The 26,650-nt window shown below is 36.1% G+C and overlaps 1 protein-coding gene across 5 annotated transcripts in view; it reads left to right on the top strand.

Annotated features, from left to right (window-relative positions):
- AKAP9 (A-kinase anchoring protein 9) overlaps positions 1-26,650 on the top strand; it is a 113,787-nt gene that overhangs the window by 64,120 nt on the left and 23,017 nt on the right. For 4 of the 5 annotated variants that reach the window (XM_082044023.1, XM_082044022.1, XM_082044020.1 and 1 more), the window contains 10 exons: positions 5,239-5,450; positions 10,714-10,876; positions 16,189-16,401; positions 17,651-17,689; positions 18,863-19,095; positions 20,663-20,782; positions 23,811-23,987; positions 24,106-24,210; positions 24,642-24,794; positions 25,043-25,222. In XM_082044023.1, coding sequence (XP_081900149.1) covers positions 5,239-5,450; positions 10,714-10,876; positions 16,189-16,401; positions 17,651-17,689; positions 18,863-19,095; positions 20,663-20,782; positions 23,811-23,987; positions 24,106-24,210; positions 24,642-24,794; positions 25,043-25,222 — 1,595 coding nt within the window. The remainder of the gene's footprint in view (positions 1-5,238; positions 5,451-10,713; positions 10,877-16,188; positions 16,402-17,650; positions 17,690-18,862; positions 19,096-20,662; positions 20,783-23,810; positions 23,988-24,105; positions 24,211-24,641; positions 24,795-25,042; positions 25,223-26,650) is intronic. The other variant, XM_082044021.1, reaches the window with a different exon arrangement.

Genomic DNA, 26,650 nt, shown 5'->3' with positions numbered 1-26,650 from the left:
CCAGGCCATGGAGTTGGGATTTAATGTTAGTTTCTTGTGAGGTCTCCTGGTGAGAAAGTGCTCTCCTAAATAGATAATTCTGTTCCATTTTGCCAGTGCTGAAGGTTGACTGTTTTAACTGTTGTGTTGGCTTTTAGTGTTCTTTGAAGCAGCATGTAAGGTGTCACTATTCTGTAACAAAGCAGTTGTGTCTGTTACTGGAAAGACACTCGGCACAGAGCAGCATTCAAGCTGCCCACATACCAGTCGTTTATTCCAGGATTCTTTTTTGCATGTGTCCTTACATTCAGAAGTAATTATGACAAGGGGAGAAACCAAAGAAAAGAGTGGGGAATTAAGAAGACCCGAGCTTACATTGGCTATAATGGGTGAATGTATAGTTTGTAGTGTATCTCTGAGGTGGTATTCACAGTTCTCTTTTTTCCCTTTCAAAATGATGCAACAGCGTCCTTGCTGTGTCTGTAGTTCTGCCACTGGGGTCAGACAGGCACAGCAGCAGTCATACTGTTTCATCAGCTGAAGTATCTGATCCTTCTTCAAATAGAAATATATCACAAATTCTTTTAGTGTTTTCAGCAACAGGACTGTTGTTACTCATTTCCTATACTTCCACTGAATGGCCCAAGAGGACATAAGCTTTTACATTTTTTTTCCCATTGTTTTCTGGAGGTAAGAAATAGGTACACACTGCTTATGTATTTTAACCTGTGCATGTTATTGTATTTTCTAATATCTAGCCAAACAGATCTTCCTTTTTAATTACTTAGGAAATTTGTAGGAATACATTTGTACTAATAAAAATCTAATAATAAAATAGAAAAAACAGTGTGTTGAATGGAATTAATTCTTTCTGACCTTCTGAATGTAATCCATATTTATTGACCAGCAAAACTCAGCTTACTGGTTTTGCTGAGTTTCAGCATTTCAAAAAGCTGAATTATTAGGTCACATACTTATAACCACAACCTGATTTATTAGGGCATATAGAAGTTTATCTGCGACCTTGCCTACATTATTGGCTAACGCAGGATTTTATTTCTAGCAGGGTGTGTAAAGTTCAAACTTCAGTCATAAAACATAGCATTGGAAGTGAACAGCATTTGTGCTCAGTAATCTGGTGAGTTAATTACATCTGGAGATTTGGGGCAGGAATCGTTGTGAGGGAACCTGCAGGCTTTGCTGTTCCCTCCCTCAGGTGTTGGACCTTAGGCAGAGTGACGCAGGTTGCTCTGGAGGACCCTGTGGGGTTATGGCATTCCTTGAACATTTAACCCTTTTACCTGCTTTCTGAGCTCCTTGTTTCTGAACAGTGTACTAGGAACAAGGTAGTAAATAGCTTTGTATGCTGAACTGCCATAAAACTGATTTTTTTTCTGTTTTCAGCTTGTAACCACTAACCTGAATTTCTCAGTGGAATCCCAGGAGTAAACTGAGATACTAGCTCTCCATGATGCAAAATTTGTTTTGCTTCATAAATGTCAGTTGACAGCTCATAACTTCTGAGTAAGCACTGTCTAATTAAGCACTTTTTAAAGATTTAGTGGACCATGACATCTGACGTGCTGAACTGCAAGCTTCGTGGCAAAGGAAACAATATGAACCTTTGTTGGTCTTTTGTTGTGTGGTTTTGTTTTTAGTTTTGTTTTGTTGTTTGTTTGTTACAAGGATAGACTTTATACAGGGAGAAGACATTTTTACTTGGGCCAGATATATTCTATTTATTATTTTTTGCCAGCTAAAAAAAAAAAAGGGGGATTGAGAATTTCATCTTAGTTCTGTTGGGATGGGATATTGAACAGCATTGTAAGGATTAGTAAAATGTGCATTAGGCATGCAAGTGCCGAGGTGGTTAATAAGACTTGACAACGTTTCTATTTCTTGCTTCCACCATGGAAAATCGTCTGGAAAGATGCTGTACTAATATGTTGTGTACTTAGACCATTTTCAGGGGAAAAAGATATGGAGACTTTCATTTTGCAGTTAGGAAGGCATTTAACATGAGCTACTGTTTTCATGTGCAACTTTGCAGAAATTGTAATATGGGTGTGTACATTGATCATTTGCTGTTGATTTTTCTATTTGAGTTGCCAACCCTATAGTATAAAAAGAATTATCATAGGTTTTGTATGCATTTGATACTTTCCGTTTTTTTTTAATCTTTGAGAGCAGTAAAGTTTCCATGTGCCAAGTTATACTTTAGATGACGCTATCTTTTTCTTTATTCATTTTTATAGTTATATTTCAGGTAAATTATGATGTTTCGCCCTGAGATTTTTCATATAACAGAATGATAGTTTAACATTGCTTTATTTAGTATTTATCCAGAAGAAATGGAAACAAAGTACAAAAGAACTGACATAAGCAAAACAGGAGTTTAAAATCTTGTCATTGGTTCTTGAAGGCCAAATTGTACTGCTCTGGTCACTGGCAAGAAGTAGTAATAATATTAGCGATACTATTAATTTAAGAGACATGTTCTGGACCTGGCTTTTAAAAGAATACATTCTGAGGAGGCATCAATGTTTTTAAGTTTTCTCTTAAAGTTTCCAGACAACCAGAAGTTCAGATGATTTTGCAACAAACTGCAAATGTTTAGTTTTGTATTTGACATACACTCATTATTGCAGAGTTCAACTGTACCTCTCAAGCAAATAACTTCCTAAAATACAAGGGTTATAGAAAATGAATTATGGGTTAACCCTGAGAAGGAAAACAGGAACATTACAGAGATAATTTGTACTCCATCAAGAAAGAATTAGATTGTGCATTAACTAATATGTCATTGTTTTATCTTGTTTATAGCTGTGCTACTGTACTTTGGGCTTTTATTTTGTGAGATCTCTGAAGCTAAGCAGGGTCATACCTGGTCAGTGCTTAAGATGAGTGGCCTCCAGAGAGCATCAGGTGCTGCAGTAAGTGTGTCGGTGGCTCAGCAGGGAATATGTTTTCCTTCAACCCAGTCTTTAAGCAGTACTTTGGCACAGCATTTGGAAATAATTATGCTGCTGGATGTCCATCCTAAATGAAGGTCCTTTCTACTCTGAGGATATTAAAGCTTCTACGTCACCATTGATATTTTGAGACATCCAGAGCCAACCTAAATTTGGGTGGTGAGAAATCAGAAAGGTATTGGATAAAAACCATGAAATTGTTAATTTTACAGCCTCTTCCTGATACTGCATGGGGGTTGAATATTAGGACGTTATGGGAAAGCCTTTATGTTATACAAACCTATTGCAAATATTGAGTGTGCTGGCAGAAAATGACAGCCAGCCACTGCCAGGGTGACTCCACTGCAGTAGTTTGTGACTGAGGTTCCAAAGTACAGTACTCAAAAGTGCTTTGAAATCCTATGTAGATGAAAGGCGCCATGTGAATGTATAGTCTATTCATCTGGTTATTCATTCCATTCATGCATATAGTGTGCTTCTGTTTTTTCCCTTTGGAGTGTGAAAAGAGTTTGTAACATTATATCCCACATATCTAAAGGAGATATGAAACAATAATGGTGTAAGTACAAGAAAAAAAATTACTAAATACATCTGCACTTAAAAAATCTTAGCAATTATAAGATAAAAGTAAACAAAACAAACCTTTCTAATTTAAAATTGCTGTGGATTAGTTTGTTGTATACGGGTCATATATACAACTGCATCCATGATGAAGTAAATGTGTAAATATAATTATCAGAATGTTTGCAGTTATGAAAGTATAGTAAGTAAACCAGGTGGTTAGTCATGTTGCAACTTGTTACAAATAAAAACAAACCTGAAAACTAGAATCTGACTTTCTTGCAAGGTTCAAACAACATCAACCGGAGGACTTGCATTTCCAATGTTATTTGGATGTCTGGTTAAATGGCAAGAACAAGTATAAGGAAGTTGTATCCAACAAGAATACTAACTACATTTTTAAAGGCAATTTGTAAAATTGACCTGTTATAATTTCATTTCAGTTTCTGTAACTAAACAAACTGTTCCAGTTCAGCAGTCTCAATTCATGGAGTAACAAGGAACTCAAGTTCAAAGATAACCCAGTATGGCAACTTTATTGCTAAAGAGGCATTGACTATTCTTTCCTCATTCAGTCATACCATTGTTTCCACAAAATAAGGGGGGGATTTTTTTGAGAAAACCTTAGGCAAAAGTGATGTCTAATTTTTTTTTTTTCTTTAAAGAAACACACTAAAACATTTATTTTATTTTAAATGTATTTCAGAAATAGATTTCATTAAAAGAAACTGTCATTTTAAAAAATTTTCCATGATGGCATTTATTTCTGACACTTCAAATTTAGGAGACTAATGACATAACACGTCTTCATTTGTAAAACACAATATCAACAATAGGTACCTACTATCATGATCTACTACTGTATTATTTCATACTGAAAGTGTGATTGTAAAACATCTCAGGAGTTCGCTTTCACTTGTTTCACTTAAATACAGCCCTGAGTTCTAAATATGGCAAATTTACTGTTTTCTCGATGAATTGCTGCCAGTTTAATAAATACCACACGCAAACTTTGTGTCTCCTGCTTTTTGGCCAGCGTGGTTGATGCCCTTAAGCTGCCTTGGCCCTCGGGCAAGTGCCGGGTGGCCTGTCAGGAGGGACAGTTACACCCTCCCTTCACTGTACTTGATTTGTTCAGCTACCCATTTTAATTAATTTTTAGTTAACTAATAATAATGCTGAATTTGGAGGTTCTGTATTCTAGTCTGTTTGTCCTGAGAAGGTGTGTGTGAATTACGTGCATGTCTTTCCCTTTACTCGTTTGAGTCTGTGCTTTTGAATCACTAACAGAACGATTTAGGGTTAATGCACACTAACATAGCTGGGCATTGGGGAAACAGTGATTAACAGGCTGGGTTTTTTTACCCGGTTATATTTTAAAGACAATCGTGCAAGTCATTATTGAGAGTTATTCAAAATAGGAAGGGTTACTGATAGTAACAAAGGTTTGAAGCTGAGCCTCAGAGCCCAAAAGCATACTGAAAGGACATCTAATATCCTGTTAGTATCTCCTTTTCTCTCTTCCTTCTGGTTGTTTTTAGTTAACACATTGTGTACCTTGTTTGTGTAAGTTTTAGTATGCAGTATTTCCCTTTCTGTCTTTGTGACCAATACGAATATTTTAATCATTTTATGACTTGTCTTTCCAATCATAACTCAGATGTACCGTTTTTCATGTTTTGAAGTGCTTAGAGTCTGTGTGAAAAGGTAACTGTTGTTCTTCCAGAGTCCTGTTCCTCATATCATGGTGGTAGCATGGGAGATGATGACATTAACATGTGGTCAGGAGCAACAGACGAAGGACTACTGAGCCAACACCTTGCAGAAAGTGGAGTGGAAATAGATCCTGAAAATGAAGAACTCATTCTGAATATTAGTTCTCGACTACAAGCGGCTGTTGAAAAGCTTCTGGAAGCTATCAATGAAACTTCAAATCAGGTAGGGTGATCTAATAGTGAATTTTGTGTCTTGATTATTTTTTTTCTTTGTTTTTCTTGACAGTGTGTTTTTTATAAGCATAAAACTTGTAGGTTCATTTCAAAAGCTGAAGCAATACTTCGGGTGCCTCCCCCCAAAAAATCTGCTCCAGCATGGCTTAACTGATGAATTTAGATCCATGTTAGAAATCTACTTTGGACTGCAGGGGAAGCCTGAATTGGGGCGTGTTTCTCAAACTAGGGCACTCTTTCACTGCTCATACGGGTCATGTGCATTCTCCTGCGCTCCAGAGAGGAGACAGGAGGTGTCAGGGCAGATTGAGCTGGCCCTTGTGAAGAGGGAGGATTAAGGGCAACTGTGCTCAGTTCTCCTGATGAACATTTTAGTCAATTGACTGGCCAAAAAGGTGGAGTTCTCCTCCAGCTAGGGTTTAAACACAGCAGGGTGAGCACACAGTTGCCTTGCTATGAGAAAAGGAGGCTGCACTCCTGCTCTGCGGTATTTCTGTGAGGTATGAAATTGATGAATAGTCTAAAAAAAAAAGAAAAAGGTGTGTATGGGGGGCTCTTTTCTGCTTGCTGTTGGGTACTTTGCTTGGTGGGAGGTTGGTCGCTCTCTGGAGTGCTTCCCTGTTTATGAAATGAAAGCTGTGTACCTGTCTCAGTTCAAATCACTCTGCTTGTAACATGTGCTTTACTTTTAGATGATGCACATCACAATTTGAATGTATATAAGTAAATACTCTCTGTCTCACTAACTTTTAAAGTCAGTCTCCCTTGAATAACTTGGTCTTTAGAGTCAGCTCTTTAATCTGAGACTAAAATTCCAGGGATACAATCTGTTTCATGCTACAGACCCATCTATTAGTGAACCTAGTAATGATATTACTTAAAAGTCATTGCTTTCTTGTCTCTGGGTGTAAGATGTGTAAATCGTAACTGCTGGAAATGAGGGAGAAAAAAGCTGTGATGATGAAAGTAATATGAAAGTTCAGTTGTCTAATACTTTAAAAGCTTTAAACTTTTAAGTATTTGTTGGTTTTGGAAATACTTCAAAAATGAAGTTGATATTCTTTTCTTCTTAAAGAAAAAATATACTAATTTGTACTTAGTAAAGTTGAAAGTAATTTAAATACAATTTCAGCAACCCCCCCCCCCTCTGGTGGGGGTAGTAGGAGTAGTCTGGTGGATCTTGTGAATCAGTTTCCGTATTGCATTTATTTGCAACAGCTTTCTTCTGTTCGAGCATGAGTTAAATTAAAAAAAAAAGATATTTGGATCTTTCAGGTCTTTTTTTTCAGCTTTGTACCTAGCATTGCATAATAACAAAAAAGGATACACGTATACTCCAATATATGGAGTTCTTAAAATATATAGTTAGGTGTTTGTAGAAAATCTTGTATTTAAAGTAAAGATGATACAGAGAAGGAAAAACTATTTCCAAGTTTTACAGTAATTAAGAATTCATGCTGCAATTATAAAAGTATTGTCAATTATTTATTCTACTTGGTGCTGCCTTTTTCTGAACATTTTGCTGCTGATCTTTAAATGCAGTAGTTTTATACATAGCCCAAAATTATTTTATTTTTGTGACTGGTGTTTCTACAGTTTTTTCATTATACCAATGAAAGGAATCAGTATATTCTAGGCAATTGATCAGGAAAGTTTGCTTTCACTTCTTAGCTTTGTAGCTGAGACTTTGCCAATACCAGTAACTGTTATGGTTTGGCTCAAACACATACCCACACATATTTTTCACAAATGTGAATTACAGAAGTATGGATTTATCCCTGATGATCATATCTGTGTTTTTTTTAAGTTACTAACATGTTAATCTGTTTACACATTCCTTCCCCCCCCCAGCAGTATTAAGTATAAATATTGACATATTTTCTGGCTGTTCTGTAGAGGTCCTTTGCAAGCATTCAAGCTTGTCTGCTTTGTAATGTCTGTTGTTTGCTTACTGGATTATATACAGTGACTGTATGTACCAAGGGTTTGTAGATGACCTGACAATTATTTTTAAATATTCAGAAACTAAATACTTTATAAAATACTGCAGAGTAGGAAAAATAATCTAAAACTAATTGCAGGCAGAAAAGATTTTTAACCTTTCCTCTTAATCACTCGTGTTGTACATACAAACATACAAACTTAAAAGAGTGAGAAAAACCTGGCAAAATCTTCAAAGTAACTAGCCGAGACCTGTCTGAACACAAACTTTCAGACCTGAAGTGCAGTTTGAATCTTTTCAGACGAGGCATATAGTGGGTGTATTAACTCAAATTCCACCTGCTCATGTTATATATAGGTAAATAAATCAGGCCACTCCCCTGAACTCTTTCAGCTGGGAGATACGAACAGGAAACCTTTAAACTAGCAGATTTGAGAAAGTTCTTCCTGCTGAGTTAACTCCAAGAACGAGAATGAAGGCAAATAGTGACGTATCTGTATTTCTCTTTCATTTGCCGTAGTGGAGATGGAAAATCGTTTTTAGTTTCTGTTCTGCTAGCTTGCTTGTCTGCTGCAGCGTACCTGTGCAGGTAAAAAAAAATTCATGCTGCCTTGCCTTGGAAATGACTTCTGGAAATGAGCTGCTACTGGAAGATTTCTGTTGCTTTTTCATGTGAAAAATTCTCTGCAAAGGACTTTTAGGAGTGAGCATACAAACTTTTCTTGCACCTATCTCTATTTTGGATTACTCTGCTCCTTAATTACTCTGCTTGAGAATGTGATCTGCGGCTCCCTGCTGATTCTGAGTGGGTTTGTAACCAACAGTGCTGATCTGTGTCTTCAGACTGTTAAATGTACGTGCTCTGTTGAAAATGCCTCTTAGGGATTTCTAAAACCAGCCTAGGTAGTGCACAATACCGATGTGACAGTCGAGAAGACAGCAGCAGCGATACTTTCTGGAATGGATTCTTACCGCACCTACTGGGCATCTAATCTCTTTAATGGTCTGTGGACTGAAGGTCAAGAAGAAGATACGTACGAGGTTGAATCTCGTGTGCCTTTACCATGTCCTTTTCCTTTCCCTGAACACCTGGATGAGAATAATTCTGTAGTTGTAAACACTTCAATTTTTCACTTCAGCCAAAAAAAAAGGGGGCACATTTTAAAAGTTGTCTCTAAAATCTCCTTGCCTACACCTCCCTATTCAGTAAGTATAAACATTTTTAAAGAAATTGTATTTTAAACCAGTTTAAATAGAAAAGAATGCTGTGAAAAGTGATAGAAACTTGTCTCTATCATTAAAGTTGTTATGCACTGCTGACAGGCTTTTTTCCTAGACAGTTATTAATGGACACTGGAAGAGCTTTGATTATAAAATTGTCTCTGTTCATTTCTAACAAAAGAAATTTGGCAGACAGAAATATATTGAATTATAGATATTTGAGTTCTCTTTTTAAAGCACTTCAATGATACATTTTACATGGCATTTTTCTCACTGTCAATTATGTTTGTTGGGGAGGGCTGCAGTCAGTTAAAATTGTTTCTTTATAGCTTTTGTGCACTGACAAGTAAAGTTAAGTAGCAGAAGCTTCCCAATGGCTTCCAGTGATCCCATGGAGAAATTTCTGTTCTTGAAAAATCATGTTCATGTTTCTGCTTGTTTTTAGTTTTGCCCTCCAATATTTTTAATAATACCTCGAGTTGTTATTACTGAAAAGAACTGGAGAAAAATTTCTATTCTGAATTTTAGTTGGAGTATTTGATGTACTTGAGCAAGCCATTTTTGTGGTTGTCTGTGTACAGTAAACCTATCATGTGTTTCCCTTTCATCTGAGATGGGTCTTTCATTAACCACTTCAAAATGCAAGAATGAAGTAAGAATGCTCTGTGATTTTTAAATATCTCAAACCAGTTTGGTATTTATATCTTTCCCCAACTCCTATCAGAATAAATAGCTCACAGGAGTCATGTCCATCTAGAAAGGGATGCTGTAGAAAAGAAATCAAGTCTTTAATTCAGTGTATTATAAAAGAGAATGTATCAATTATTCAGACATTCTTTTCAAAGTATAATTTTATTTGTAAGTGGGTAATGTTGTGTTCAGTGTTCTATGAAATGTTACTAACCCATTTTTCTGAGATTTTAAAGCAAGCCAATCATACTCATGAACTTAGCAGGATATAGTGAGAAAGCTTTTATTTTAAGAAACTGAGAAAAAGAATATGTTTATAGTAACATCTGTGGCTTTGTTACAGTTTCTATCTTACAAATATATGCCAATATCCACAATATAAAAGAGGAAAAGAAAGGCAAAGTGGAGGGGAGCAGGAAAGCTGTTGTTTCATTTTCTGAAGTTGTTCTTATTCAAAATAAGCTGCCTTGTTAAGCCACACTAAGAATTCATGTGTGGTTCAGCTCTGACAATTTATATTTGTGTCCCTCAAAGAGGCTGTATGTGTTAACAGCTGAGAAACAGAGATCTTCTTGGTAATTGACTCCAGTTTGCTGTTACCTTAGATGAACGATTTGTGTAACCAAAACTTATTAATGTTCTTTCTTTACTATTTTACTTTTGTAATTCTAATTTTAATTCTTTTTGAAATTATCACTTTGGTGATGTCTAAACTAGGCAGTAAGTACACAATTTTATGCATTTCAGTGTTGCCTTTGCAGTAGTTTAGGTCAGTGACACAGTGAGATTATGCTACATCTGCAGTAGTGCACATTCAATATTTACCCATCAGACAAGCAGAGAAGAATTAAAAAATCCTTAATAATTCTGTTAGGTGGACAGAGCTGGAAGAAGCATTGCCTTACTGCCTTGTTGGTTGAAAAGTTTGGTATATTCAAAAGTCAAATTTTCTTAAGGAGAAAAAGAGATGAAAGACCAATTGTGTCCGTTTATATCAAAACTTTTGCCAGTTCTATGCAATGTTTTTTAGCCATTCTAAGTATATGGTGCGTGATGGCTTACTCATATTTAGTACAAAACTCCAGTGTAAATGAAGGTGAATCTAATGTAAACTCATAAACCAGGAATTTACCGGAACAAAGACACGGATTTAGCCAGGTGGCTCATTGAGTTCACTATAATGACAAGGCCTGTTTGCTTAGACTTGTGTACTGAGTCAGCCTTCCTATTGTGATCTGTGAATGTGTGTTCAGTAAAGAACTTACCAAATATCCAACGAAGCTACGTGAGACTTCCCATCACACTGGAAAGCAACTGTTAATTAAACAAGAATAATATAATAGTTATTTATTAGAAAACCCTTGGTTTATCTAACTTACGTAATTTTTTCCTGTGGTAGCTTGAACATGCTAAAATTACTCAGACGGAGCTCATTCGAGAGTCCTTCAAAAAACAACAAGAGGCCACAGAATTTATCAAATATCAGGAAGAACTACAAGAACGTCTTAATGAAGAAACCAAAGCCAGAGAGCAGTTGGCTTTGGAGCTTAGTAAAGCTGAAGGTGAGTAGCTTCGATGGCTTGTTGAAACTATTAATTGGGTAACAAAAATGCAAATCAGATCCATTCCTTTGCAAATTTTAGAACATCATCACCCTTCTGTGTAGAGACAGGATGACCTCCAGAGGTCCCTTTCAACATAAACCACTCTGTGATTCTGTTTCCCAACTTTGTCTCATGTAGTATTGTCTGACTCATCAAGAATAATAGGTTGGATATGTGTTATTATCCTCAAAATTAGTTTATTTCATCATAACGTATCTATCTGTGCAGACAAACTTAAATATGAACAACTTAGAATCAGAGAATCATAAGTAGTTGAGGCTGGAAGGCACCTCTGGAGATCATCTATTCCAGCTCCCTGCTCAAAGCAGGGTCAGGTTGTACAGGACTTTGTCCAGCCAAGTTTGGAATGTCCGTCAAAGGGGGAAAAATAAACAAACAAACAAAAACAAAACAACAACAACAACAACAATTTGTTTTTTCTTATGTTGAAATGCAGTTTCCCGTATTTCAGTTTGTCCCTGCTTCCTTGGGACCTTGACTTAGTTCCACACAAACATGGATAAAAACCTTCACTCTGAATTTGATGATATGGTGGTGATATGTTACAGTTTGCACTGTTTGAAACAATCTTTTAAAGTGTATTTGCAACTGCATTAAGGAAGCAATTAAAAATTGTCAGGCATTACAACAGGGGAAATCTAATAACCTTTTTTGACATCAGGAAAATATGTTCAAATCTGACTGATGCTTAATTTGTTCTTTAGAAGTAGCTTTATTGTTTTGATAGCTGAATGTTTGGGTTTTTCACCCAGCATTTCTACCGTTATCTGTTTGTAATTAGCATCTGTGTAGAATCTCTGTAGTACTAAGCAGAAAAATATTTTGGTTAGTTCTGAAGCTCAGCAGACTTCTCTGTTTCCAAGTGGGAGGACAGACTTAGTTTCATAGCCAAGTGTTGTTCCTGGAGGATGCTACCCTGCCAGCCTTCCTCCTCTTTTTACATGAGTTCACACGCTATTAATAGCTATGACACACATAACCTGAAAAAAGTGCAGGTTTCGAAGCCCTGTGTCTGAAATGTGGTGGATGGGACAGTTGGTGGCCTGTCAATTCACACAGCGTAAACCTCGCGTGTCATCAGCACCAGTGCTGGCGGCAGCATTTCAACAGCTTTAGCAAATACAGAAAGGAAGAGAATAGACTTCAGAGGGAATAGATGCAAATCTGAAAGAGGCATTATTACTTTTTTTTTTTTTAATATTAAGAGTGAAAAAATATTATAGATGACGTAAGGGTTAAATATTCTTGCACAGGTAGAGTTACAAAACTATCTAGTATTGATGAATTTCAGAGCATAAGAAGCTTTTATATCTGTTGATGCTTTCCTTGGAGGATAATCTTTTTAGTCTTGATAGAATTTTTATTCACAAATTTTCAATAATAAAGTAAACCAGACTGATACATTAGGACAAAGCAGAGATTAGTGTTAAGTTTTATTTAAAGGTATGAATCAGTCATAATGTCAGAGCTGTCTGCATAGGTTTAATCCTACAAGTAACATTTAAAAAAATAATACTACAGGCTAATTTTATTTCATTAAAAAAACAGTTTTTATTATGAACTTAACTCTGTTGCATTGCCTTCTGGGTATTTTTTGGCTTGGTCAGATTCTCCACTAAGAACTGTGACCATACCTTTTCATTTACAGTAAATACATTTCCATTTGTGCAGGACTCTGTTATAAAGAATGCATGCATAATTGTATTTGAAGATGACATCCCACAGAACAAGATTTGCTTATTATTCATTTTTAATTTTTATTATTATTTTTGTCCTATTACCACCAGACAAGCAAAAAATCTAAAATTACCTAGGTTCTTCTCTTGAGCAATACACTTCTGTTATAAAGTTTGCATGTGCAAACAAACTAATAGCAGCGAAGAAACTGCAAGCTCTTATTAGATGCCAGTTTGTAGATAATAGGATTGCCCATATCTGAATGAAGGCAATATTTACCTGTAAAATTTTATCAATGATTGAAGTATTCTATCAGAGCCTGGTTTGGAGATACAACAGATGAGTGAAGAATGGATTTTTTGCTAGTAAAGAAAGTATATTAAGTAAAAATCTAGTGAGAGCTAACAGGTTATGTTTTCTACTCTCTGAATTTTCTCTGACAATGTTTTATTTGAGGGGGAAAAAAACAACTTGGAAGCATATGAAGTGGAAACAGTCTTCAAAAATTTGTAACTGGACTTGAATTTTGATCAGAGCAACAGCAATGTCAGTTTATAAGACTTGACAGACTGACTGTGTTGATTTGGTTCATGAACAGTTCTGCAATATAAGAGACAGAATTTGATGTTTAGCCCTTGATAGAGATATTGCACCTATTGCACAGCTGAGCTTTTAAGTTAGATGCCTGTTTGTGTCACAGATAGAGATGTAATTCAGTTCAGTCTTCTGCAGGAATTCAACTAATTTGTCCCTCATAGTTTTAGTGCTTTATAACCGCTGAATTATTTTTCTTCTTTCTGTGAACTTCTGAAATTAATGCACTCCTAATAACTACCACCTTTTTGTTTTGGTGTTGATATAACAAAACAAAAATGCTGTAGAGCTGTTCTTGTTGAATTTCTTCTGCTCATTGAACTGAGGTATGAACATACTCTGACAAAGCCAAACTACATTCTCTTATCAAATTCCTTAGATAGGTATGTAGAACAATGTCATAGTGCATTATACATCTGATGTTACTCTGTCTTCTCTTGAGATAAAACGTGTCATTTTTGATCATTTCTTTCTTATCACAAAAACTGCTGTGTCTGACACATTTTCAAATCTCTTGTCTTCTAGTGGTGTCAGATACTACTTATCTAACAGGATAAAAAAGCTCATTCCAAATTGTTCACTGAACTCTGACAACTTTCATTACATCTCAAAAAAAAAAAAAAAAAAAAAAAAAGAAAAAAAAAAGAAAAAAAAAGGGAGGAGTAAATGAGTAAATGCAACATGTGATCTTAGCAGATGACTTCTTCATTGCTGATAACTTTTTGGTGGGTGTGTGCACTCCATTTAACCTGGTAACACCCTCTTCACTTCCAGTCTGTTAAGTACTCGTTGTCAACAGCATCTGATATGGTAGGAGTAACTACCAGAATTTGTATTGTCTCAAATTTTTGAAATGCTGTTAATGATGTTTCTAGCTCAGGATTTTTTTGTTTCGACAGCCGGTCCCTCTATACAGCTGTGTTCTCTGTGAACTCAGGTCTGGAAAAAAAGATTGGTCAGCAATGTATGATTTTGGTGTGTGCGAGGACCGGACCTGTGTTTCTCAGACTGTATATGCAAAACCTCTTGTTACTTAATTTCCTTCTTGAGACCTTTCCTCTGATACAGAACTATGTGTTCACAGATGCTTTACTTTGCATTGATAACAAATGGAAGCATCTTTAGTTTTCATATAATCCCAGCCAGGGTAAGATCCGTTTTAATACTCGCTTAAGACCATAGATTTATACTGATAAAGTACTTTCATATTGAAAATATTCTCATATTGAGAAAATTCTGTGGGCTGAGTGAGAAGAAACCTGTGAGATAGGTGTGTGTGTCCAGCTGGGAAAGTTTAGACATCATATGACTGATGTCCTGGCTGTCTTTTGGAACCATTGGTATGAGACATGACAGAACTCACCTTACCATGGAAATCTGGGATACCTACTTAGTACCTTCTGTAAAAACGTCTTTTGTGTTCTGTGTTTAAGATGTTTCTGAAAGGGCTGATGTGAATCTTCTGAAGCCAATACCATTACAGGATCTCAGTATAGTTTGTACAGCCCGCAAGCAAATTCACTGGTTTTTCCTAAGTCTTTACCTTTGTGCTCACTTCTGCATCATTCCAAAATGATGCTATTACTTACAGCTGTCATATCATTCATAAAGCTAAAATAGAGCTCCCCATCAGATTCCTATATGAACTACTTCACTATGAAACGATTTTTAAAAGCATACAAGACATATTCCTAAGCTAGCATCCCAAATTCTCTGTTAAAAAGATAATTAATTGTTCTGTGCTGCTTTAAAAATTGCACATGAATAGTAAAGAAAATAAATGGTTTCTTAGTTGTCAGCTGTTAAAGTGCTTCTGGGAGTGATTCAGGTGCTAAACGTGGATACGGATACCTATGGCCGGTTTTGGTGCCTCATGATGCTGGAGGCATCTGTATTATACTTGACCTACAGGGTGCCCATGTTCTTACAGAAACTGTGGTTTGAGGTCACACAAATCACAGTATTACAGTATCACAGTATGTTTGGGATTGGAAGGGACCTCAAAAGATCATCTAGTCCAATCCCCCTGCTGGAGCAGGAACACCTAGGTGAGGTCACACAGGAACATGTCCAGGCGGGTTTTGAATGTCTCCAGAGAAGGAGACTCCACAACGCCCCTGGTCAGCCTGTTCCAGTGCTCTGTCACCCTCACTGAGAAGAAGTTTCTTCTCAAATTTAAGTGGAACCTCTTGTGTTCCAGCTTGATCCCATTACCCCTTGTCCTATCATTGTTTGCCACCGAGAAGAGCCTGGCTCCATCCTCGTGGCACTCACCCTTTATATATTTATAAACATTAATGAGGTCACCCCTCAGTCTCCTCCAAACTAAAGAGACCCGGCTCTTTCTTCATAAGGGAGGTGCTCCACTCCCTTCATCATCTTCGTTGCCCTACACTGGACTCTCTCCAGCAGTTCCCTGTCCTTCTTGCACTGAGGGGCCCAGAACTGGACACAATATTCCAGATGGGGTCTCACCAGGGCGGAGTAGAGGGGAAGGAGGACCTCTCTCGATCTACTAACCACCCTGCTTCTAATACACCCCAGGATGCCATTGGCCTTCCTGGCCACAAGGGCACAGTGCTGGCTCATGGTCATCCTGTTGTCCACCAGGACCCCCAGGTCCCTTTCCCCTACACTGCTCTCTAATATGTAATTTCCCAACCTATACTGGAACCTGGTCTTGAGGCACCTAAAATGGCACCTGGAACTTGAATTTATTTGAATTTTTTTATTTCTCCTGTGTTTATTAATTACGTCTCCTGTGTGCTACACAGGTCTTGTGCTTAGAAGAAATTAAGAGCTATATTTAATCTTACGCTATGGTTCCTGTAATTTGTTCATCATGGGAGAATAGCAAGGACAGAGGATCTAACGTGTATGTGCATTCATGTGAGAACACTATAGTGTCTTCACCATGCAAAAAAATAAAATTATTCTTTGTTGTCTATTAAATCTGCCTCCAAATTGATGTTCTACAGGCCTCATTGATGGTTATGCAGATGAGAAAGCATTTCTGGAAAAACAGCTCCAGGAAAAAATAGATGTAATTGACCATCTTGAGCAAGAACTACTGTGCACAGGTAACAAATTGCAGGAGTTAGAGGCTGAACAGCAGCAGATCCAGGAAGAAAAGGAGTTACTCTCCAGACAGAAGGATGCCATGAGAGCGGATGCGGGGCCAATAGAACAGCGTATGTATTCCTCACAGTCTTTCTATGAGATTTTCTTATACTTTCAAATAAAATAAGAAATAATTTTGGTTAAGGCTTTTTTCCCCCCTGTTTGTTATCAGTAAGAATGTGATAGGGCAAAATATTATATTTTCATACCCGATGTCTAATGTTAGCATGATAATTTTTCTTGATATTGAGACAAAAATGACTGAATTTTCAGAAGTGTCAAGCAATCACAATTGTTCTTTAAGCCAGCAAAAGCTTGATACCTCTGAAAATCTGCCTTTATTTTTATTATCTCTGAAGATGGAATATCTTGAAGTATTAATAATAAATAGTAGTAGTAATAGCACCCATGGATAAAAATACTGGTTTAAATACTTTCCAAACAGAGTTTTAGAGGGACTAGCAAGTATACCTATCAGAACATGATTGAACTACACATGATGACCATGCTTGTGTTAAACACAGAAGATATACTTTTCTAAGAAATTCCTCTTTTGGGGCAGAATGGCACAAAAGTGGCGTGGTAACGAAAGACCGTTATCTACCAGTAGTGAAAATGTTCAGCACTGATGGTGAAAATTCCAGATAAACACCATGTCAATATAATCTGACTAACTGCTTACTCAGAAAAAAAGCATTTACACTCATAAAGTAGATGTATAATTTTTCCTTAATTTTTTCCTTAAACTAATAAATTAATATTTTTTGTTTGTGAGAGGAAGGAAATCAGATCATTGGTTTCTAAGAAATACTGATCTTTCAAGGATTGCAATGCTTACATTGTAAATAGCAGGATGAAATTACCATTTTATTCAATTTCTAAAAGTTTATAGCAATTTATAGTTTTGCTGTTTTTATAAATCACGCTTCTCGGTGTGTATTTGCAATTTCCTGCATCCAGTTGGTATAACAATGAAGTTTAAGAAGAACCTGTTGCTTCCTGCTTTATAGTAAAGAAGATCCTTGTCTATGACTCCAGTTTAGTTATTTGTTATATGGTTTAGGTTTCTAAATATTTTAATGTTAATGTATAACAACTGTAAGGATAAACAGCTCCACAAGTTTGTGTAGGTACTTATATCATGCATACCAGAATAACTTACCACATTCCCTAAGTTATCTCAACAACTTCGTCATTAAATGCCACATCTATCTTTGGCTTCATTTTCTCTTACATCGTTGCACCACAAGAAAAACTATAGCTGGCATGTGAATTACTTTGCTTCTTTTTTTTGTTTTCTCTCTCTCTTTGTTCTCCTAGGCCTAGTAGATGCTGCAGTCGATGCAGCTTCCCAAGCAGGTGTGTCTGTATGTTGCATGGCCAAGCTGTAACTGGGTGCAAGACTCATACGTACTGACATTGTTAATCAGGATTATTGGGCTTTTGGCTTACTGACATTACTTGTACTTCTTACTGGCCTGCAGCTTTGATGTTGTATTTCATACTCAGTTTTTACATTTCGCTAACAACATTTCTTACGATTTCTAAGCATAATAAGCAAATTCATGAATAACCATCATCTTATTCACCTATGAATTACAGATACTTAGATGGCATTGGAGGGATGTTTTGGTAGCCTTTTTATTTCTTTTTATTTCCAAATACAGTTTAGTCATTCATTATAATAACTAAATACTGTATTATATTGATATATAATGGTTACCTAGAAATGAGAATTGGTTAAATATGATGTAAGATGATGGTGCTTAAAGGGTCTTTCTCTATAGTGAAATTGTATTGTTTCTGTCTAAATATCAATCATGTTTTAAAGATTCTCCAAATGTAATTGCACTTCACAGTTTGGATTTTACCTCAAGGGATTTGTACGGTTAGTTAATATGTACTTCAATGGGCTGTGGCTTAAGAGTCTTAATAGAGTGGTTTGGGGCTTTACTATGTATGCTTGCCAGCTTTTTCATGAGTACTCAAAACTGGGCATCCATGCAGTCACTGATTTCGCAAAGCTCCAGTTACAGGTCAGTAATTTCCCTCTCTGTCTGCCCAGCAATGTCACTAAGTCCTTCAATATTTCCTTCAAATTATTTATATGTATCACATTAAAAGATGATGACTGGGAGTGGATTGATTTTACTGACGCTGGGGATGAGAAGAAGCTTGGGTTTTCTGTACTTCATTGTCAACTCCTATGCTGACTCTAGCTGTAGTTTGAACCCATACATTTTATTTTCAATTGTACAAAGACTTTTAAATTCATATGACACTTAAACATGGAAGTGATGTGATACAACTTCACTAACTGTCCTCTGAAGACTAACTAAAGGATAGTAATGTTAATGCGAATTATTTTTCAGAAGAAAATATATTTTCTAAAAAAGAAAAAGAGTAAAAACCCAAACCAGTTCACATCCTTCTGCAGAGTACAGCATGGATACCTTGGGGAGTGGTTTTGCTTTGTAACATTACTAACTATTCATATCTGAAAGCAGTGTGTGATGATTTTATTATAACTAGAATTGCTGGAAGAAACAGAAAAGCTAATGAAAGAAAAAATTGAAGTACAGCGTCAAGCTGAAAAAGAATATGATGACCTTCAGAAGCAGGTGAAAGTCTTGGAAATAGACTTGGAAGAACAGGTCAATCGTTTCATAGAGCTAGAGCAAGAAAAAAATGCAGAACTAATGGACTTAAGGCAGCAAAACCAGGCTTTGGAGAAGCAACTGGAGAAAACAAGGAAATTTCTGGATGTAAGTATGGTAAAAGGCTAGTTTGGTGAAGCGGGGAGGGGGGCACCTCTACTGAGGTTTGGTTCAGCAGGAAATGCTAGTTTTTTCAGTTTTTGAGCAAAGGTAAAGAGGACATGATAGTAACTGTGATAGGTTCCAGCACAATAATTTAATTAATGTTTTAAAAGTTGAAAATTCGTTTGAGATGCTTGCTTTGGACTGCTCTGTATTTCTAAGTATAACAGTATGCTTCCTAAATGTTTAAAATAATTGGAAACTTCTAAAGTTAATGAGAATACATAGATTTTTATGACATTTATTTTTAAGGGTTTGCGGAATCTCCATGTTTTTCAATAAGGGCTGTTGGATTTAAGTAGTCACCTTCATTTGCCTCTGTTGTAGCCAACTTCTTCCTCCCTCAGGCTGTCTCTGCAATTTTATTTCAGACTCTACCCTGTTTTCAGCACATACTGTCTTCCCTGCCTCCTTTTCCCATGTTATTCCTATTAGGGGTCCTACTATGCTACTGTCAGGAGAAAACTATGATTTGTGTACATTCTCAGTTAAGGCTTTAGCTGATAGCAGTAGGATGGAATCATTTTTTGCATAATGTAACACCCCGTGGCACCTTCTCTGTATAATCTATTACTAAGCAGTAGTAAAGGAGAGATCTTTCCAGTTAGTTCTTAGAACAAATGGATTTGTTTTATTTTGTTTTCTGTAGTTACAAGATTATTTTTCACACTGAAACTAGTTTGTCATAATAGGACAAAGTTCAGAAGTAAAAGTTCCTATCACAAGTCCCATAGTCATAAACGCATTCTGGTTTGGGATTATCAATAGCATGAACTGAATAGTTACAGGCTACTGAGATGAGTTGCTGTTTGCAATAGCAGCACTAGAATTCAACTGTTTCCTTGAAACAGCAGATGAGCTTTAAAATCTGCAACTTGTGAAGACTGAGGTTTTATTCCAGTTTCCTGAATTTTAGCAAAATATGTTGTTGCTAGGCAGAAACTTTCCTCTTTGTATCAGATACTTCAGCTAGTTTGTTTTAATGCACCTGATATGGTTTATCTGTTTTACAAAGTGGCATTTAAAGGTGATGCTTCACTAGATGATACCAGTGCCACATTATTTCCTATATAAAGATGTATTTCCCAAGTGTCAGACTGGGATATAACAACTGGAACTAGTCATATTGACTCCTCATCAATTTTAACATAGAGTTAATTTTTATTCTTAATTTCTATTTATGCTGCATATATCAAAGACAAACATTAGGAAAGAAAATAATAAACTATTGGCTTAACACCGTTTGTGTGGTGTGCCTGGAACAGAAGAAACAAAACTGATTTTTGTGAAGTAATACTGGATGTGCCTATGCTGTCCTAAATTTGAATTAAAAAATGTGAAATTTGTTGCCCCAAATGGTGAAAGAAGTTTTCTAATGGTAGTTGCAAGAGGTTCTGCTGCCTTAAAAACAGTGTTACCATCCTCGCATTAACAGAAATAAGAAGTAGTAATATACTTAATTTAAACAAGTTTAAAATCAAATGGTGCATCCACGTAATTTCTTAATTTTCAGGAGCAAGCAATTGACCGAGAGCATGAGAGAGACGTATTCCAGCAAGAGATACAGAAACTGGAACAACAGCTGAAGGTTCCGCAGAGGAGTCAACCTGTCAATGAACATCAAACCAGAGAGGTAACAAATTTTATTCCTTGTACTTAATGAATATAAATATCAATGACCATTTGACGGCTGTTAAGTTATTGTAATGAAGCTGTTTTATGGTGTGCCTGACTTGCATCCATTTCCAAGCCAGAAAAATCAGTCCCCTCAGATGAAGGGTAAGGTGTTGGGGAAAATGGTGAAATGGTGTCTTGGGGTTTTTTTTGGCTGGATGGTTCTTTGGGTTTAGTAGTAGATATACAGAGCCTTTGTAACTTTCATAAAGTCTCTTTCATATAACTTAATTTAGAAAATTCACTGTTTTCAAAAGCCTGTGGAAACATTCTGAACTACTTTAGCAGTTTCACATCTTCTGGTGTTGTTTAGGCCATCCTGTTTGTCCATAGCACGGGTACACAGCTGAAGGAATTGAGTTACCAAAGTTAGCACCTGTGACTCAGGAACACTCTCTGGGTGCGCTTGAACTTCCCCAGTGGAAGTCTGTCTCCACCAAAACAAGTTTAGCAACTGTAGAACAGCAGCTCAGGGGAGTCATAGAAAACTCTTAGATGTAGCAAAATCAAGAGAAGTGGCAGCAGTTCAGACGCTGTATATTATGAAGCTTCTGCATGTTTTATTTGATCATCTGTTAGTCAATTAAATTACATTTTTTGGTGGGGTTTTTTGTGTCCTGCTTTTTGAGCAAGACTGATATTCTTGCATTATTTTCTTGCCTGATTTTTGGTGTTAAAATGCCTCTTATTAGGCTGCACTGCAATTTTCAAATCAAAGTTCTTGTTGAAGTAGTTCAGTTGCTGTAATGCAATTCTTAAATATTAGCAATATTTAGTATTCTCTACTATATAGTTTGGGACCATAGATAGTAATAGGACATAAATTGATACATGTGAGGTGTAAGTTGTCAAAATATTTACTTATTATTCTCACATTTAGAGAGTATTTCGTGGGGTTTTTATATATAAGTTTATATATATATATTAATGCAAAGGTTGTAAGAAATCTCACAGTCAAAATATTCAGTCAGTACTATGCGATGTGGCTGTCATCAGCCTCTGTGAACAATGAACGTTGTGGAATTAGCTGGGTGTGTGTTAACCAACACATGTGGAGCAATTCTGTATCTATTTCCTTCTATTCCAAAGCACATGCACGCTCCTCTCCTGTTGACACCTTCCACAGATGGGAGAGACTTTTTAGCACAATTCGTTTTCCTTAATGCAGGATATTAATTTTGAGTTCATTTCATTATGTGTTTGTTTATAATTTGGGGCATGGGTAGCATGTGAATTCCTGGTTAAAATTCTCACATTAAAAAAAATATTCTCCCAAGAAAAAAAATTGATGGCATAATGAAAATTGCTCTATTTTTCTACACAGAATCTATATGTAAAATTGTCCTGATTTATAAGCACATATACACATATGTGTTTTCCATAAGTTAGCAGATATGCTACAGTTGAAATTTAAAGCATGCTTTAAAATGACAGACAGCTGTAACTGGGATTAAAATTTAGAAATTTGCATTATATGCTTTTAAATCAGAATTTTTTAGTAGGCAGAAATACAGACATTAAGATAATATCTGCAAGCACCACAGGTACAGCTGCTATTTTAGAGCTGGGTGGTGTTGAATGTGACACATTAGTAATTATAGACAGAATTTTCAGTAGTGTATTAGATTTAATTTTTATCAAATGATGCACATAATCTTACTATGTAGTTTATTTTGATGTCACAATGTTACTTGGACTATTTCTCAGATGTACATTTCATCATTATTTCTCAGGCTTTTCTGAGATACCTGCTTTACTTTTTTGTAGTTGCGTGTTTTTTGAAATGCTCTTCTGCTTTGTGTGAATGCCGTGAGCATTTTCTGTTGGTAACTTAATTTATTTTTTACTGTTGTTTCAGCTTACTCTGTCAACTTATTCCAGGGCGGGTTGTCATAACGAGTCTGCTCAAGACTTGATTTTTCTTTTTCCATTTCTCTCTCAGGACTTTTCTGTGGTCACTACAGACTTTGCTGTTACTCATGGATGGATAACGTCAATAATGCCATCCTGTCAGCTTTATGTTCTGGTCCTCTCCTCTCCTATCTATTGAAATGCTTTGAGTCTTCTACCTTTTGGCTACATCGTAACTCCCTAATTGTAAATACTGAAATAAGTTTCTTGAGTGGGACAAACATTAGTTTCCATGTCTCTTGCTCTATTGCTTAGTTTAGCTCAGGTCTTAACTCTGTGCATCAGGCCTAATGTCATGGATTTGTTACATGTTTTTCTTATCTCTAATTTTGATTGATGATTTCTGAAATACTACTAGAACCGGAATCATTCCTATTTCTGCTACTTCAGTAACTCCTTAAACATGTTGTTTCTGAGCCGCAAACATCTGAACTAGTGAGATTCAGAAAGCTTTGTTTGGATGACTTGTCCCCTATAGAAAGTGAAATTGTATCATCCATCACTTCCGTTTCATCCCATTTAACAAACCCAGCAAGAAAACAAAGATTCCTGTTCCTTGGGATTGAAGTACAACAATTCCCTTCCATGTTAAAGACCCAGTGAGTTTTAGGATATGTTTCTATGTCACTAACTAACTCCTTATTTTGAATAATGTTGCCACAGATTTTTGGAACTATGATGTTCCTCAAAGATGCATGTAGCATCTTGACCTTTGGGTCAGGGCATTCCATCCATAGAGGTTAAAGGTTTCTTTTCAGTGGGCTGCACAGGGATGCTGTGCTACTTAATTTTAACTGACTAGAGAGTCTGAAGGCTTCAGAAGGTCAAGATGAGTTCTGCAGAGTAGGTGATAAAGCACAGAACATGTCACTTCTTCAAAAGTGCTGCTTGTATTTGCTGGATGTAGCTCTACAGTATCCTAACTTTACATTCTGTTTCAACGAAAGAGTAGGAGTTTCGTTATAAGAGAGAAAGAGTGATATTTTTTCCCTGTCACAAATGACTGCTGTTGCTATTGTTAGCAAACCCTTCTGATCTAGTACAATATATTCATCTTTTTGCCTTATTGTCACCAGGTTGAACAGTTAACAAATCATCTAAAAGAAAAAACAGACAAATGCAGTGAGCTTTTGCTATCTAAGGAGCAACTTCAGAGAGATATACAAGAACGAAATGAAGAAATTGAGAAACTAGAATGCAGGATAAGAGAACTGGAACAAGCCTTACTCATCAGTGCAGACAACTTGCAAAAGGTATTGCTTAGTCTTATATTTACTGCTTTCTTATTTTCTTGAGAACAAAACAGCGTATCTTTTTTATTTGTTTGTTATTAAGCAAATAAAGTTACTAATTTATAATGTATATTTAAAGGTGGAGGAAAGGAAGCAGTTTGGCACCATCATAGTAAAGGGAGAATTGCCTCTTGAAGCACAACTGCAAGCTGAACGAGAAGCTGTGGACAGAAAAGAAAAGGAGGTAAAATACCTGTAAAATGTTCCATGTTCCTGCTGATATTTTGGTTTGTCCATTTTTGCTTTCTGTTTAGCTTCATGAACTATACCGATGAAATTTTTTCAACAGATCAGAGAGTCAGCAGTACAAATCCCTTTGAAATTCTCTTGTGAACCATGATAATTGCTGTTATTATCTATGTTAATGCTTTTGACTTACAGCAGCATTTCTGGTATCAAAATTCAGCCCAATTAAGAAAAACTTCATAGTGATTTCAGTTGATTTTTAATGAATTTTAAAATTCCATTCAGTTTAAGGACTCAGAATGTCACTGGGTGCACATTCTTTTGTGCATACCAAACCAGTTTGGTGTAGACATTGCACTTGAAAATTATGACATTTAATTCTTGGTATGGCTGTTTACTCCTTTTCCACCATTTGTTTTGGAAACACAGGTCACGAACCTTGAGGAGCAACTGGAGCAGTTTCGAGAGGAGCTAGAAAATAAAAATGAAGAAGTTCAGCAATTGCACATGCAACTGGAAATTCAGCGAAAGGAGTTCACTACACACTTGCAAGAACTTGAACAAGAGAACAAATTATTTAAGGTAATTGTGTAACAAAGATCCTTATTTTTCCTCCTCCACAGAAATATATTATTGCAAAAAGCCAAGATGTCAAATCATTTCTCAAGTATTCCGCAGTTCAAGTTGCACAGTACTAAAAAGTTCATATAATTACTTGTCATTCCATGCAATCTGTGTATTTTAATTTCTATGCCTTAAATTCTCATAGAAGAATATGCAGAAAACGTTATGTACAACTGTAACATGTTTTGGTTTTTTTTTTTTGGTAGGATGAAATGGAAATACTGGGACTAGCTATCCGGAAATCTGAAGATGCCACCATAAAGGACCATCATTTAGTGGCTGGGAGGCTCGCTTACATCATGCAAGAAAAGGAGCAGGAAATAGGTCATCTACATGAACAAATTGCAAAACTGCAGCAGCAACTTGAAGTCACAACAGACAACAAAGTACATACTTTTGAAATATTTTTCAGTCCTACTTTGTTTTGTTAGCTGTTTAAAGAAAAAAAAACTCTGTCTGTCCACCAGTTGCATCATCTTCTATTGCTGCCTTAATTTAAAAATGGAAGTGCTTCAGTTTCAAGCAACACTTTAACCCTCATCTGTTTTTCCTCTTTTTTTTTTTTTTTTTTTTTTTAATGAAGAGTACTTCTTGCTTGCCTTTTTTTTATTATTCTGCCTTCTGGTTGAATTTTTGTCTTAAAGTCTTCTTCATTCCTTACTCTTCTAATACTTCTGGACATTAATAGTACACAAGTAGCTGAATTCAATCTCAACATGCATTCTACCATCTCCATACAATGACTTTGAGTGTTAAGTTTCAGTGACACCTGCTGGGTCATGTTGGATTTTATAGGGGTTTATTAGCAGCTGAACTTCTGTGCTTCATGAGCTTGTGTAAATACTTTGTCATCGTACCAGTGCTGGCAACATCTTTAATCCAGTTTGAAGCATGGTGGATGTGCAAACAAAATGCCGTGTTTGTTAGAAATGTAGAGCAAGAAAGAAAGCAGCAGATTAATCTTCCTCTTCTTTACTGAGATTTTGCACCTGTAGCTGTCTGTTATTTTTCAATTATGTGTATTTATGATAATGAGCTTCATCTTCTGGCTTACTCCCATTTTATACAGGTATAACACATTTGATTTAAAGAGAAATACTACTTATTTTGCATTGATGTAAGTGCCAGAAGAAACAGGGTGCAGGTCTCGCACTTTTTATAGAAAGAAAATCAGATCTTTTCAGTGGATGAATTTTGCATTCCGAACATTTTAAAGATGAAAGTTAATTAGTCTAAAGCTTTGTCCTGAAAACAAATATTATTAATTATGATAAGACTAGAAGTTGTGTTACTCCTCAGTAGGTGGTTGAACATTTAGGGTAACATTCTGCTGGGACATATTGAATTCCCTGAAACAGAGCTCTTACTGAGCTGGATAATTTCACTGAGTTTTTATGTGAGATATTTAGTTATAATGAACCTCAGTGAATGATGACAAAACTTGGAAATGGCTTTAGGAAAGATCATACTTCAAGAATCCAGTACAGTTCTGCTTTATACAATGACCACAGAAACAGTATTACATTACTTGCTTTGAAAACACTACCCAGGATTCAGGTATAATTCATTTTAATGATTGGTTCTTCTGTTATATGAAGTTTCATTTTCTTAATTTCATCATCTTAGTCAGTTATATTTTTGAGGAAGTTAAATAATTACTCTGTTTGCCTGATTATGAGATTGGTATTAAATATGAATAGATTGTTCTTAGGTTAATCCCTTTCCTAATCCCATTGACGTCTTCATCCCACTAAGTGCTTTTCTTTTAATTGCTGTATTTGCCTTTTGTGGTCTTTTACTTCACTGTGTTATGA

This window comes from Streptopelia decaocto, assembly GCF_964273445.1.
Source record: "Streptopelia decaocto genome assembly, chromosome: 2".
NCBI lineage: Eukaryota > Metazoa > Chordata > Aves > Columbiformes > Columbidae > Streptopelia > Streptopelia decaocto.
The sequence above is the reverse complement of the archived record's forward strand: the minus strand, read 5'-3'. Positions and strand labels throughout refer to the sequence as shown.